Source organism: Cydia strobilella, chromosome 13 (genome assembly GCF_947568885.1).
Source record: "Cydia strobilella chromosome 13, ilCydStro3.1, whole genome shotgun sequence".
In the NCBI taxonomy this organism is placed as follows: Eukaryota; Metazoa; Arthropoda; class Insecta; order Lepidoptera; family Tortricidae; genus Cydia; species Cydia strobilella.
This window is the reverse complement of record NC_086053.1, coordinates 15102584-15116905: the sequence shown is the minus strand read 5'-3', so window position 1 is coordinate 15116905 and position 14322 is coordinate 15102584. Positions and strand designations below refer to the sequence as shown.

General features: G+C 36.8%; 1 protein-coding gene across 1 annotated transcript; it reads left to right on the top strand.

Moving 5' to 3' along the window:
* Positions 1-4107: 4107 nt before the first annotated feature.
* Positions 4108-10346, top strand: LOC134746396 (uncharacterized). Its single transcript, XM_063680764.1, has 4 exons — positions 4108-4225; positions 5305-5497; positions 8898-9115; positions 9673-10346. The coding sequence occupies exons 1-4, from the start codon at positions 4108-4110 to the stop codon at positions 10344-10346; spliced, it is 1203 nt and encodes a 400-aa protein (XP_063536834.1).
* Positions 10347-14322: the final 3976 nt, after the last annotated feature.

Here is a 14322-nt window from a genome sequence, read left to right as displayed (position 1 = left end):
AATTATCATATTTACTTGTCCACAAAATGCACGCTCGGGCGTACGGGATATATTCCATGGGCACCAGTTAATAGCTGCTTTTTAGTCATACTTGTTATGAACAAAATGCTGCACTTCATGATAAAAGCAAGCCGCTTTTCACATTGATAGTAGGGACCAAACTGAGCGATTTGACCCGCAGCAGCGGCAGTTTCACCCCTTAGGAACAGAGATGGCGCCACTTCTTTAAAAAATAATTCAAAAAATTCTACAAACTAAACCAACGAACCGATTTAAATATTTAATATCTCAAATGAAAGCTCATTATATACATTACATTTAAAAAATACATAAAAAATATATACTGAATACTTTTGACAAAAACGGCATCTTAAGTTTTTTTTTTTCGATTGATAGTTTTTACTTGATTTCTCAAAAAAAAATGTATGGAACATGAATAGTTTAATGCATGTATATATTACTGAATAAATAACAAGTATTATAAAAAAAACCCGACACCGATACCTCTCATACTTCACGAAATATGAAAGTTTGAATGTGAGTGTAAATTTCTTCAAAATATATTTCAAAAAATTCTACAAGCTAAACTACTTGACCGATTTCAATGTTTAATATATAAAATAAAAGCTCATTATATACATTGCTTATAAAAAATACTCAAAAAACATATACTGAATACTTTTGGCAAAAACCGGCATCTTAAGTTTTTTTTTCTTACTCGATTGATAGTTTTTACTTGATTTCTTTCAAAAAAAGTATGGAACATGCATAGTTTAATACATGTATATATTACTGAATAAATAACAAGTATTATAAAAAAACCCCGACATCGATACCTTTTATTCTTCACGAAATATTTAAGTTCAATTATGCACGCTCTTACAAATAAATTTATTTTAAAGAAATCTTCAACCGCAGTACGAGTAAGTGCACTGATTTTAATATGAAATGTGTCTTATCAAAAGAAATCACACAATTTAGTTTAATAAATAAAAAATAAATAAATAAAACCTGAATAAAGTTTTTTCCTGGTGCTGAATTACAAAAGAAAAAAATTTTTTTTTTGTTCTGGTTTGAACTGCCATCAGTCGGTAACGACTATAATCAGTTTTGCTGTATTAAATATAATTTTTGGGTTTTGGAGACCATCGTCCCACTTAACCACTGCTTTAATTTTGCACGATGTGCTTCCTTTTGAGACTTTGTACTGTTTCAGCCTTGTCCAGTAATTTTGAAGCCAGTGGATTTGGATGCCTTGCCAGGCGCTCAATATAATTCTTAGTGAATTTTTTGATCTCTTCCTTTACGGTGGTCATGTTGAGATAGTCGTGCACTTCATCGTTTCGAGTGAACCAGGGAGCGTTGGCAATCACACGAAGGATGGCGTTCTGAGCTCGTTTAAGGCACATTATGTTACTGTCGCTAGCAGTTCCCCATATTTGCGTCCCATAGGTCCAGGTGGGTTTAATGATTGCGTTGTATATAAATATAACAAAATAGAAATTAATTTTATTTAAAGTGACTACATTCGTAAACAAAAAACTTAAATGTCCTCTTCGGGTTCACCGTTAGATGTAGAACTGAAAAAGAAAAGTCGTTTTGAAGGACTCGTACCATTCCAATACTACAAAATCACCGATCATACATGAACTGGTTGCTGTAGATTACTGTTGAATTATTTTTGTGCCTAGCTGATTACCATTAAACCTATAATTATGTGCCAAACCTATAATCAGTGGTCAGCAACTCAACATGCAAAATAACCCTGGATTGAAAATTACATTAACTTAATTTTGATTTGTACAGCCACCTTTGCATGATTTACATTGGGCTGTGTATGGTAAGCTGACGCGACGACAGTCGACACCCACAACGCATAGTTTCGCAGACAGATTTGGAGCCACAATGGTCCAAGAGGCTTAATTGCGACCAAATCGCTGTAACTGCCGACAATTCTGCAGTGAAACTCTCTTTTTCCTTAGTCCATCCCTAAGAAGATGTACATAGTATGGAAACTTCTGGTTCCAGAGTAGCGTTTCCCCATATATGGCCCGCTTGGTAAGCTGCTCGAAGTGCATGTTTATAGAGAGCAGCTGATGTAGGTGGCAGGCTTGTCACAAGCTTGTTTTTTGAAATTGTAACTATAGCAAAACAATAACACAAATCTAGGGTTACTTTATACTAAAATTAAAATATGTAGGTACACACCTAACAACTGACAAAATCAAAAACTTAAAAGTTGACGTACTCCTATTTTCCCGTCTTTTTATAGTGGCCAGAGAAAGGCAGCTTGATCTGAACGAATTCTTCCAGTATGAAAACCAAATTTGTCCACCTTCGTTGTCAGTCAATGGAGGGCTTCGTTCAGGGAACAAATCTCTCGGCCAATTTCAAAGCAGATGATTTGGCCGAGAAATTGGAACCTGCCTACCCTGCCACCTACATCATGCACTTCGAGCAGCTTACCAAGCGGGCCATATATGGGGAAACGCTCTGAAACCAGAAGTTTCCATACCATGTCCATCTTCTTGGAGATGGACTAAGGAAAAAGAGAGTTGGACTCCAGAATGGTCGGCAGTTGCAGCGATTTGGTCGCAATTAAGCCTCTTGGACCATTGTGGCTGTAAATCTGGCTGCGAAACTATGCGTTGTGGGTGTCATCGCGTCAGCTTACCATGTGGGCTGTACATGGTAAGCTGACGCGCTGAGTGTAAATCATGCAAAGGTGGCTGTACAAATCAAAAGTAAGTTAATGTAGTTCTCAATCCAGGGTTATTTTGCATGCTGACCACTGATTTTAGGTCAGGTAGATGGTAATCAGCTAGGCACACATATAATTCAACAGTAATCTACAGCAACCAGTTCATGTATGATCGGTGATTTTGTAGTATTGAAATGGTACGAGTGCTTCAAAACGACTTTTCTTTTTCAGTTCTACATCTACCGAAGAGGACATTTAAGTTTTTTGTTTACAAATGTAGTCACTTTAAATAAAAATAATCTCTATTTTGTTATATTTTTTTAAAATTCAGCACCAGGAAAAAACTTTATTCAGTTTTTATTTATTTATTTTTTATTTATTAAAATAAATTGGGTGATTTCTTGTCATATGACACATTTCATATTAAAATCAGTGCACTTACTGCGGTTGAAGATTTCTTTTAAATAAATTTATTTGTAAGAGCGTGCATAATTGAACTTAAATATTTCGTGAAGAATAAAAGGTATCGGTGTCGGTTTTTTTTTATAATACTTGTTATTTATTCAGTAATATATACAAGTATTAAACTATTCATGTTCCATACTTTTTTTTAAGAAATCAAGTAAAAACTATCAATCGAGTAAGAAAAAAAAACTTAAGATGCCTTTTTTGCCATAAGTATTCAGTATATGTATTTTGAGTATTTTTTATAAGTAATGTATATAATGAGCTTTTATTTTAGATATTAAACATTGAAATCGGTCAAATAGTTTAGCTTGTAGAATTTTTTGAAATATATTTTGATGAAATTTACACTCACATTCAAACTTTCATATTTCGTGAAGTATGAGAGGTATCGTTGTCAAGTTTTTTGTATAATACTTGTTGTATATTCAGTAATATGTACATGTATTAAACTATTCATGTTCCATACATTTTTTTTGAGAAATTAAGTAAAAACTATCAATCGAGTAAAAAAAAAAACTTAAGATGCCGTTTTTTGTCAAAAGTATTCAGTATATATTTTTTGAGCATTTTTTTAAAAGTAACGTATATAATAAGCTTTCATTTGAGATATTAAACGTTTAAATCAGTTCATTGGTTTAGCTTGTAGAATTTTTTGAAATATTTTTTAAAGAAGTGGCGCCATCTCTGTTCCTAAGGGGTGAAACTTGCGCTGCTGCGGGTCAAATCACTCAGTTTGGTCCCTTCTATCATTGTGCAAAACGGCTTGCTTTTATCATGAAGTGCAGCATCCGGGCAAAAAATGGCCATAACAAGTATGACTATTTGCTGATTTTCAAAATCATTTGACCTACACGCTTTCTTTATTTGGGGCTAGGTCGGTCTGTGTAAAACTGTCCCCAAATATTAATTTATTTAATATTTACTTCAGCAAGCTTGCAATGTTGGAAAACCTGCGGCAGTTCGGGTTGGACCGGCATGACTTTCCGACGCTTTTGGGGAATGTATCCACACTGCTGCGTATTCTGACGCTGAACATCGACAGCCGGAATACCGAACGTTAGTATTATGACCAGGGTTGGGCAGTATTTCAATTACATGTGTTTGAAATGGGTCTCTATTTTTTCCCATAGTTTTAAGTCATAAGATACGAGAACTATACGAGATCTGATAGATACTACGTTATAGTAGTTCTCAACTAGTTAATCTTTGTCAGTTCGATTCGAGAAACCAATTGTTATTTCACGCTACAATTATTGTGACGATTTGGGATATCCATTGGATGTCTAAGTAATATCTTAAGTAAGATCGTTCAAGAGGACATTCGCAATCGCGGAAATGTCAAATTTGAATTCTTAAATATATATCTTGTTATCGTTTCTGTTTCATATCTAGTTGATATCTAGATCATTGTTCGAATTGGCCCGATAATGTATTGCTTGTCTGCATTTTCGTTAGTCATAATCGCAGAATCTGTTGAGAGGCCGAGAGGAAAACCAAACTGGGCATCATCTACACACATATTGCGCTGCAATTCTGGGTGTATTATTATATTGCCTTTCAAGTATTTTACCTAAAATTGTACCTAAGGAATTCGGTCTGTACCTGATACCTGAAAGATCACCCGTTCTATTTTTTGGCACAGGAACTACCACGGTCTTTACAAGTTTCTCGGGTAGGTACCCAAAGTTAAGACATTGATTAAACAAAGTAGCTAATAAACCAAACACTGTCACCAGCGTAAAGTACACTCAGCCCATTAAAACCCGGAGACTTACCTCGCTTCATTTGTCTGACGACCTTGGCTACATCATCAGCCGTGAAGTTACTGCGGTCTGCGGTCTCTGAGCGTGTACACGTGTACACGTGTCAGAGGCTCGACGGGTATACTACATATAATATTATGCGTAATGCGTAAATGCGAAAGTAACTCTGTCTGTCTGTTACCTCTTCACGCTTAAACCGCTGAACCGATTCAGATGATAATTTGGTAAGTAAACATGGAGATAATTTGAGGCCCGGGGAAGGACATAGGGTAGTTTTTATTAATGATCATCATCAATACACGCGTCTGCGAGTCGGGGAAGTCGTGGGCAGATGCTAGTCAGTTATAATTATTATTTACTTTTCTTTTCCAGGAATATCATTTATCTTCTACGTGTTGACACCTGTATCTCTATCCTGCTACTTCTATGCTTTCGTAATATCTGTTATCTGGTTTATCTTCTTTCGGGACGTAGAAGAAGAACCGTTGAAGAAAAACATAGCATTCTCTCAACTGGTTACCACTACGATGTCCGTCACCAACTTTTTGTACATGTATTGGAATAAGTAAGTATAATTGACCGAGAATTATTCCTCATCCTTCACAATGACAAACTTAGTACATTTTGTATTTTTCTCATTTAACAATAAATTATTAACATTGAACCAATTTACTACCTACTTTAGAAATAGCATTGTGTGGCGTAAAACCGGGGTGTGGACTGTATGAAAAATAACCATTACCATCCTTACCACTTAGATGTATGAAAGTCCTCAACTGTGCGTTTCTCCAGAAACTTCCTGCCTCGCACAGCTAAACTGTGGAATGAACTGTCGCCTGCGGTATTTCCGGACCGATACGACCTTCAACCTTCAAGAAAAGAGCGTACTCCCATCTTAAATGCCGGCAACGCACTTACAACCCCTCTGGTCTTGCGGGTGTCCATTGGCGGCGGTGATCGCTTACCATCAGGTGATCCGTCTGCTCGTTTGCCTCCTGATATAGGACGATATCAAAAAAAAAGTTATGCTATGCTAATACAATGAATTAGGTTGGCTTACCGGTTCTGCTGGGATGCCTCTTGCTGGCAGAGGCCACTGCTGCTGGTGGTGGCTCCTTGCTGATTCTTTTTTAATATTGGGGAACACGTTTAATAAGGATTTTTTACTGAATATTATAATTTTATATATATGATCGTGCTGTTTTTACGAAATTCTAATGACACTAAAGACTTTTGGCATTAATTGTGTTTTGACTACCTAAGTTTTGACACCATTTTTGTGTCACCGGCCAGTAGCCGCGCTACTTCACATGATTTAGCATAGCAAGCAATTTTTAATAATAATTAAACACATTGTTTGCATCCATGGATGTAAGTAAACCTACATCTATGTTTGCATCATTGTAAGCTTGTTACTGTCGTTTGACTTTGAAAATATATAAGTGAGGTATCGTCTGCAAACAATACTATATTATCCTGTCATAGTCATAGTCATAGTTTTTTATTTGCTAGAATTATGGTACATTGTAGATTGTGGACATAAATTGGTAGTTCAACATAATTCACCACTATAGGCATGCAAAACTTTACACTATACATAGGTACATCTAGAACATTTTAATACACATAGCACATAGAAGTGTCATCTTAAGACCTATTTAAATAAGTTAAAATAGGTATTTACATTTTTTTAATGATCATATTGACATAAAACTGTAAATAAAATAAAACATGTCAAGCTTAAAGCAATTAAAATTAAAACAATTAAATATAAAATAGTAGAAAATAGTAACATACAATTATAAATAAAACCAGTAGGCAAAATACTAGAATAAAAGATGTCATATCTTTTCATCATTTATGTAGATAAGGAACAAGAAAAGCCCCAATATTGATCCTTGTAGTACGCGCGCCCATAGAGACCAATGACCCCAGTGATCGCTGTTCATTCACAACCACAACGACCGTTTTAGTTGGGGAGCCGGCGATGCTAAATGTGTACTTACTCAAGCTTCGTAGACCTATTGGAATCGAAAGTTTAGATGAAAGAAAAAAAAAAAGATTATATAAAGTTTTTTTTTCCAGTGAGCAGGAAAGCGTCTACAGATTTTTGTACAGATGTTTGATTTTTGTTACAAGTTTAATTGATTTATTACTTCTGGAAAAAACAATGGGTGCCATATGGCACCGCTAGCTGAACCAGTTATCGCCTGAATTATTTTATATTCGCAGACTTGGATAATTTTTTAGGGTTCCGTACAAAAAGGGTAAAAACGGGACCCTATTACTAAGATTCCGCTGTCTGTCTGTCTGTCTGTCTGTCCGTCTGTCACCAGGCCGTATCTCATGTTTTATCTCGTGATAGCTAGAGTTGAAATTTTCACAGATGATGTATTGAATTGAATTGAATACATTTATTTCAGATTTACATCCATATTTTGTTAGTATAACTTAAGAACTAATGTTAAATTTGTACATAATACTACAACTATATATACATAACCTATTTCCTAAATTTACGAAAACCTATAACTTGGCGAATCCAATGCGCCGGTATAGGATTCTCAATCCTCTCTATAATGACCTCCATAATGCTGTTGGTACTGCCCCTAAGCCTGCCCATCATCGAGACGATTTTCTTTCTCATAATCGCGTGAAAATCGTCTGTATGGGCCTCGGCGAACATGAGCGATGCACTGCATCATGTGGGCAGCCCCAACAACATTCTGAGTGCATTATTATATTGCACGCGCAGGGCATTAAAGGCCTTTTTCGTATACTTTACCCACAGGCTGCTCGTGTAAAAAGATTGATTGGCAGCTTTGAAAAGCACAATTTTAACCTCTCTTGAGCATCGAGCAAACCTGCGGACGAGATGTTAGACCTTACAGCCAATGCCCTGCGCTCCCGCTCTATATCTAGGTCATCATCAAGGTCTTGCGTTATAATATGACCTAGATATTTCACTTTATCCACAACAGAAAGTGTGGTTCCATGCAGTACAAGCGGGGGTACCAAGCTTGGCGTGTAACTTCCAGCCTTAAACATTAGCACCTGACTTTTCTTTGAGTTTTTCTGTTGCCGTTATAACAACAAATAGGAACTGAAAACAGAATAAAATAAATATTTAAGTGGGGCTCCCATACAACAAACGTGTTTTTTTTGCCGTTTTTTGCGTAATGGTACGGAACCCTTTGTGCGCGAGTCCGTTTCGCACTTGGCCGGTTTTTTAACAGTAATTGTACTTGAGATATTTAAATAACCCTATAATATTCTAAAAATAAAAACTAAGAAATAAGGGAAAATAAAACATAGTATATGTAACACATCTCATCTCATAAGACTGCGCCTAGCGGTGCCTATGGCATCGGCAACTTTTCTCATGCCATAATGTAATAAACTGAATATAAATAACCGTACCGTACCGTACCGGACCGTACCGTACCGTACCATAAAAATAAATGTAATAAAAGTATGAATTTTATGGCCTTCACTAAATTAAAAAGCTACATTGTTTCACTCCCTGGAGTGAGGAAAGTAGCACTTTCCTCACTCCAGGGAGTGACGAAAGTAGGCTTGTTCGAGCTGCTGAGGTGAAAACAAAATTAAAGTCCACGTGTATCATCGGATTAACCATACATACCAAATCGTAATAAAATATATTTCAGTAATATTTTAAATAAAAACGATTTTTGATTCAAAACTAAAAAAAACTTTTGTTAAGCCTCATTTTTTGGGTACCTGTGCCAGTAGCAACAATCCAAGTTGTTTAAAACATGTGGTTAAAGTAATATCTGGTACCCTTGAGCATCTAATCAAACCCAAATCTCTTTAATTTTCCGATTATTGTAACCTTAGATAGCGAAAAACTAAGCACAGGTAGGTATAGCGGTGCCGTGGTCATAATGGGTTAAGTAAGATGTGTGAAGCGCTTTAATAGTGAATATCAATGTTTTTTTTTTCAGAAATAAACTAAAAAGAATAATAGACGCGTATATTCTCTGCGACTCTAAAGTCGAACCCTACAGCAGGATGTCCAGAAACATCGAAGTGACCTTGAAGTCAGTCAAAAAAAGGGCATTATATTTTTGTATCTTCGTCCTGAGCCAAGTTGTAGTTTACCTTCTGGTTCGACCCCTGGTTATTGACAGAAATTGTATGAAAGATTATCAACTTTTATGGGGTATGTATCCTGTTTTGTAGTAATCACTACATAGTATAAAACAAAGTCGCTTCCTGCTGTCTGTCTGTCCCTATGTATGCTTAGATCTTTAAAACGTCGCAACGGATTTTGATGTGGTTTTTTATAGATAGAGTGATTCAAGAGAAAGGTTTATATGTAGGTATAATGTGTAAAGGTTTTGTGTAAATTATTTGAATTACCTGTGCGAAGCCCGGGCGGGTCGCTAGTAAAATATAATATAGAAATCGTCTAAGCTAAAAGCTGTAACAGGCGGACGTAACGGACCGCTCTGAGGCCTGTTCGCCAGAGTAAAAGGTGGTCCGCCGTAGGCACGTCCGTAAGTGCGAAAGAGAAAGAAATATTTTGACCGGACCAAGGTCGCAGTCACCGGACCGACGCCCTTCTTTTACAGCTTTAAGTTTGCATAGACTTGGAAGAACAAATTGTGGGGAACCTCTGTCGCAGGACCCTTCAGTGTAGATGCACACTTGACGTAGACGGTATATTACTAGTGGTATATAGGTAGTATTAAGTAATAGTTTTCTTTATTCTTCTAGGTCTTGATCCAATGGTCGAAACACCTAACTTCGAAATTTCAGTTTTTGTCATAACGATGACCTCGCTGGTAACTGTATTTGCATCCGTCAACATTATAGCCCTTCTCATAGTCATCGCCGGCTACTCCGAAGCCCACATGTTAGCCCTCAGCGAGGAGCTGCTGTATCTATGGGAAGACGCCGTAATCGACTATCAGATGCAGCCCTCAAAAGAGGAATCAAATCACATTATCTCAATCGACGAGTTTGTAAAACGACGTTTAGAAAACATAATTACATCTCACGTGCAAAGTATACAAATGTTCCAGCTGGTTGAAGACCTGTTTAGAACTGGAATGGCTATTCAATACATATTGCTTTCAATATCTCTCGTAGCTTGTCTGATGGGAGGCTTACAGAACACATATGCGCAAATCCCTTTTTTTTTAATGCTGGTAGGTATGGACTGTTTCACCGGTCAGAATCTGATGAACGCAAGCTGCACTTTCGAAGCTGCTGTTTATCTTTGCAAATGGGAAAAGTTTGACAGGAATAACATGAAATCTGTGCTGTTGATGCTGCGAAGCGCGCAGACAACTATGAAGTTGTCAGCGGGGGGAGTGATTTTCTTGAACTACGCGAGTTTCACTTACATTATCAAGAGTATATACTCTATGTATACCGCGTTTCAGTGAAGGGATTCAGAGACAGGGGAGACAAAACAATTGGCAATGCTTTTAGCGTTTGTTCTATTTATCATAGTAGTTTTTTTTTGTTCTAAGGTAAATTCTTAGGTTACTAACCTAACCTTAACAATTTTTTAAACCACAATCGAAAATGTAGACGAGTAAAACGAATAACGGAAATGACGACTCGACACCTACCCGCTCATATGACCCTAGTATAGAAACTACATGTCCAGGACCGGTCCTACCGTGTGAGACAACAGAGAGGAAAGAAGGACGCGGGGGACGGCTCCGCGCCAGAGCCTATACAACCACCAACACGATCGCGCGGGCGCATCCTTCGAAATATAAGTTCAGCATGTAAATTTCCAAATAAACTGTTATATTTAATCAAGAATCTGCAGTTTTCATCATCAACACTACCCAATTTGAAAACATTTGTTGTTTTGTTTGTTTGTTTGTGTGTTGTTTGTGTTTGTTGTTGGTTGTTTGTCATTTGTGGATTTGTTGTTTGTTGTTGATTTGTGTTGTTTGTGTGTGTTGTTTGTGGTTTGTTTGTGTTTTGTCTGTTTGTGTTTATCCGGCCAACGGTATTTCCAGTAGCGTAACTTTTGGGGGGGGGGGGGGGTGCAGAGGGGGCAAGTGCCCCGGGACGTTAAAATGGGAAAAAGGCTTGCCAAAGGCAGCAGGGAAACTTTTGTCGTCGTATTTACTACCACTGTGAAATGCTGATGTTAATCTGGCCCACAAGCCGATCTTTTAGGTACTATTTTTGCCTCGAACTCGCCCTTAAAAGGCGACGGTAGCGCCTGTTCAGCGTTGGAGGTGATAATGGCGTCCAAATGAAAGCAGAGAATTACAAATACTGGGTTTAATGTTGACAGAAGGCTGGCTGGAAAAGTGATCGAATCTACATACACGTAGGCGCTTATATAGTAACGTACAGCGCCACACTACGAAATTACGGATTGGTTACGAACTTACATAACATACTGACATTACTGACATACCTAACCAAGCTTAGAGAGTACAGTCGCCATCAGATATATCGGAGCGGCCGAGGTGTTCACAATATCTGAACACGCACTCTAACGCCTTGACAATAGAGGCGTGTTCAGATATTTGTGAGCACCTTGGCCGCTCCGATATATCTGATGGCGACTGTACTTATGCTAACATAAGAGTTTCGGTAGATGTCACCTTAATGAGGTTAATTACATAATATATCATTTGATATCATGGAACTGTGGTGCCACCTACCGACGATTGAGAGACTTAATCTATCTAGATAAGGTAAGTAGGTATTTGTATAGCCTAATACCTACTTATTGTACCTTCTTAAGATAGATCTTAACATTTTGCCACGCCTTGAAATAGTTAATGTTTAATGAGAATTATGAGTAACATTAGGTATTTCAAAGAATAGGCTTTATCAAAGATAGATATAACTCCGTAATAGATGGATACAGTCTAAGGAAAAAACGTGCCTAGAAAAATCACAAAAATTTGATTCTCGATCAGATGGCGCCACTAGCTTTGGCCTACTCTCGTATAGAGTGCGTTGACGGTTTCCTTTGTTATTTATAATTTTAACGCATATCAGTGAAAGAACATGGGTCAAAATCATATAAAAATAAAAAATGCAAATTAAAAAATCATTTATCCATATTTAAATACATTTTAACGTATTTTTATAAATCTTCATTTTTAGTTTCAAAGTATGTCGATAAATGGCAGTGAATTTACAGTGGTTACAAAATTTACTATGACAGTACCGCTCTATCTTATATCCTCTTCGGCTTTATTTACCTATTAGTAAGGATGGGCAGAGTTCTTTGTTATGAGTTATAGTTAGGCTAATTACTTATATTTAAATTAGAGCTGTGCCCATTCTTATAAATGAAACGACAGTAGGAAATGTTTATTTTATTTTATTGTTAGCCGCTTGGGCCGTGCGTGCTCCTCCACTTCGTGCATTCCTGCAGCGTTCCGATGTAGTCACGTGACCAGCGACGCCAGAAGTCCTGGGTGATTTGTTGCAAAAGTTGATAGTGAGTTAATCGGTTTTTCGGTACATGGTTATAATGCCTGCTGGCGCGCCCGACCGCGCGCACCAACTTACTAGCTAGAGCGCCGTTGGTTTCCGCAATCGATATTTTAAACAAGATCTCTACTGAAATAGATTTATTTAACTGTTCTCTTACTGAGTTCACGGAGGTCACTTACAAACACTTAAGAATTTAAAATAAGTAGATATTATTGTTAAGGATTTTTATTATTGTTGCTAATTATGTTAATTCTTGCTAGATTTGTATATTTGTACTTATTATTGAAGTTATTATGGAATTGCTATTAAATTAATTTTGTGTGTTTATAATGTTTATTAAATGTTTAATGTTATTTGATGTGACTAGTATGTAAGCGCTTTGGTATAACGCTGTAATGCTTATATATGCTAAATAAATGAAATGAAAAAAAAACTTCGTCAGGAAGTGAATTTGGTGATTTTCCAATTAAAAAGTGAGCAGGCGTGAGGACAGTATAGTCAGGATTTAAACTAGGTAAGGGACACAAGACACAATGGCCTAGAATTTACCATAGATTCTAATTCTACCTGATATAGGATTGATACAAATTACTCGTAAGTAAACAAAGATAACCCTAACACTCTTTTTAAATGATATTTGGTAAGTTTTATACTAGATTCTCATAGGGACCCCATATGAGGTATATAGTGTATAGAGACGGAACGAGTAGCAGTTGCTGGCTGCGCGTGCTCCTGCCGGGGGCGTGGTGCTGCGCGCGAGTCGAGTACGATCCAAGGTTGTGCCTGACGTGTATGGCAGCCTCAAAAATAAATACGCAGGGCAAAGAAAGTATTCTTAACTCCCTAAACAAATATGAAAATCCGTTCAGTAGTCTTTGAGTTTGAGTGTATACACAAACAGACAGACGCGGGGGGGGGGGGGGGGGCTTTGTTTTGTAAGGTAGGTTTGATTATAGGAGTAAACGACAGTGGGAAGTCATAATCATAGGTGTCTAGAATAATGCTGTCACTGTATTGGTATCGCTTGGTTAGAAGATTTTTTTGTACCTTAATAGCTCTATTAAACCCAGTCGTCCACTATCGTCTTAAAATCTGTTCGAAATACCTTTCAGCAATGATAAAAGCTTTATAGCTAATAAGGCCTTGCATTTCATAGTGTTTGAGATATGCCTAAAATTTAATCCGTCATAACGATGCGTACGATAGTAGATGCATTACCTAGGCACGGGACACTTGCTACCGCAGTTATGACTGCGGGATTGGCCAATTTTTCTTTGTTTTAAAATGAATGACGCCCTACATCCCATGACTGGAGCAAAAAAAACATAGTTTTAATTTGTTATTAGTTATTAATAATATTTCATTGAAACCAATTGCAGTATTTTTCATTAAATACATTGAAAACATAAAGGACGAATAGGACAACTTTTAACGCATACAGTGCCAGTGGCCAAATATATCGTAACACTTTTGTTATCATATATAAATTTAAGCATTCCACGGGCTATCCCGTACAATCAATTTTTAAATCTCCACATGATAAAATTGTGGATTTTTATTTTTATTTTCTTATTGTCTATCTATATTTATATATTTTATTTAAAAAATAATTTTCTTGTTTTTTCGATTATGTACAAAACAGAGCTGTTTCTAAGAATTTTGTTAATTTGACTAAAAACACTCACCAGTCCAAATCTGCCTTGTCCCCTGGACCCCTATATCCCTTATATATATACATTCATTAAACAATGCAGTTTAAATTTTTTTTCTTTATATAGTTATGGCATATATCTCACGAAATTTCACAATATTTCCCTTAAAATTGCCCTCTGGACAACTTATTTCACAGAATCGGAACTTTCTGGTGACCCCGTTTTACGGTACGGCCGCAGTGATGACTTGGTGAGTGATCAGCAGAGATCATGTATTGATATGAAA

Excerpts from the sequence above, each read along its gene's own strand:
- LOC134746396 (XM_063680764.1), top strand. The coding sequence starts at position 4,108 with ATGTTGGAAAACCTGCGGCAGTTCGGGTTGGACCGGCATGACTTTCCG. Across the intron at positions 4,226-5,304 it reads CGACAGCCGGAATACCGAAC|GAATATCATTTATCTTCTAC; the intron begins GTTAGTATTATG and ends TTTCTTTTCCAG. Across the intron at positions 9,116-9,672 it reads AGATTATCAACTTTTATGGG|GTCTTGATCCAATGGTCGAA; the intron begins GTATGTATCCTG and ends TTATTCTTCTAG.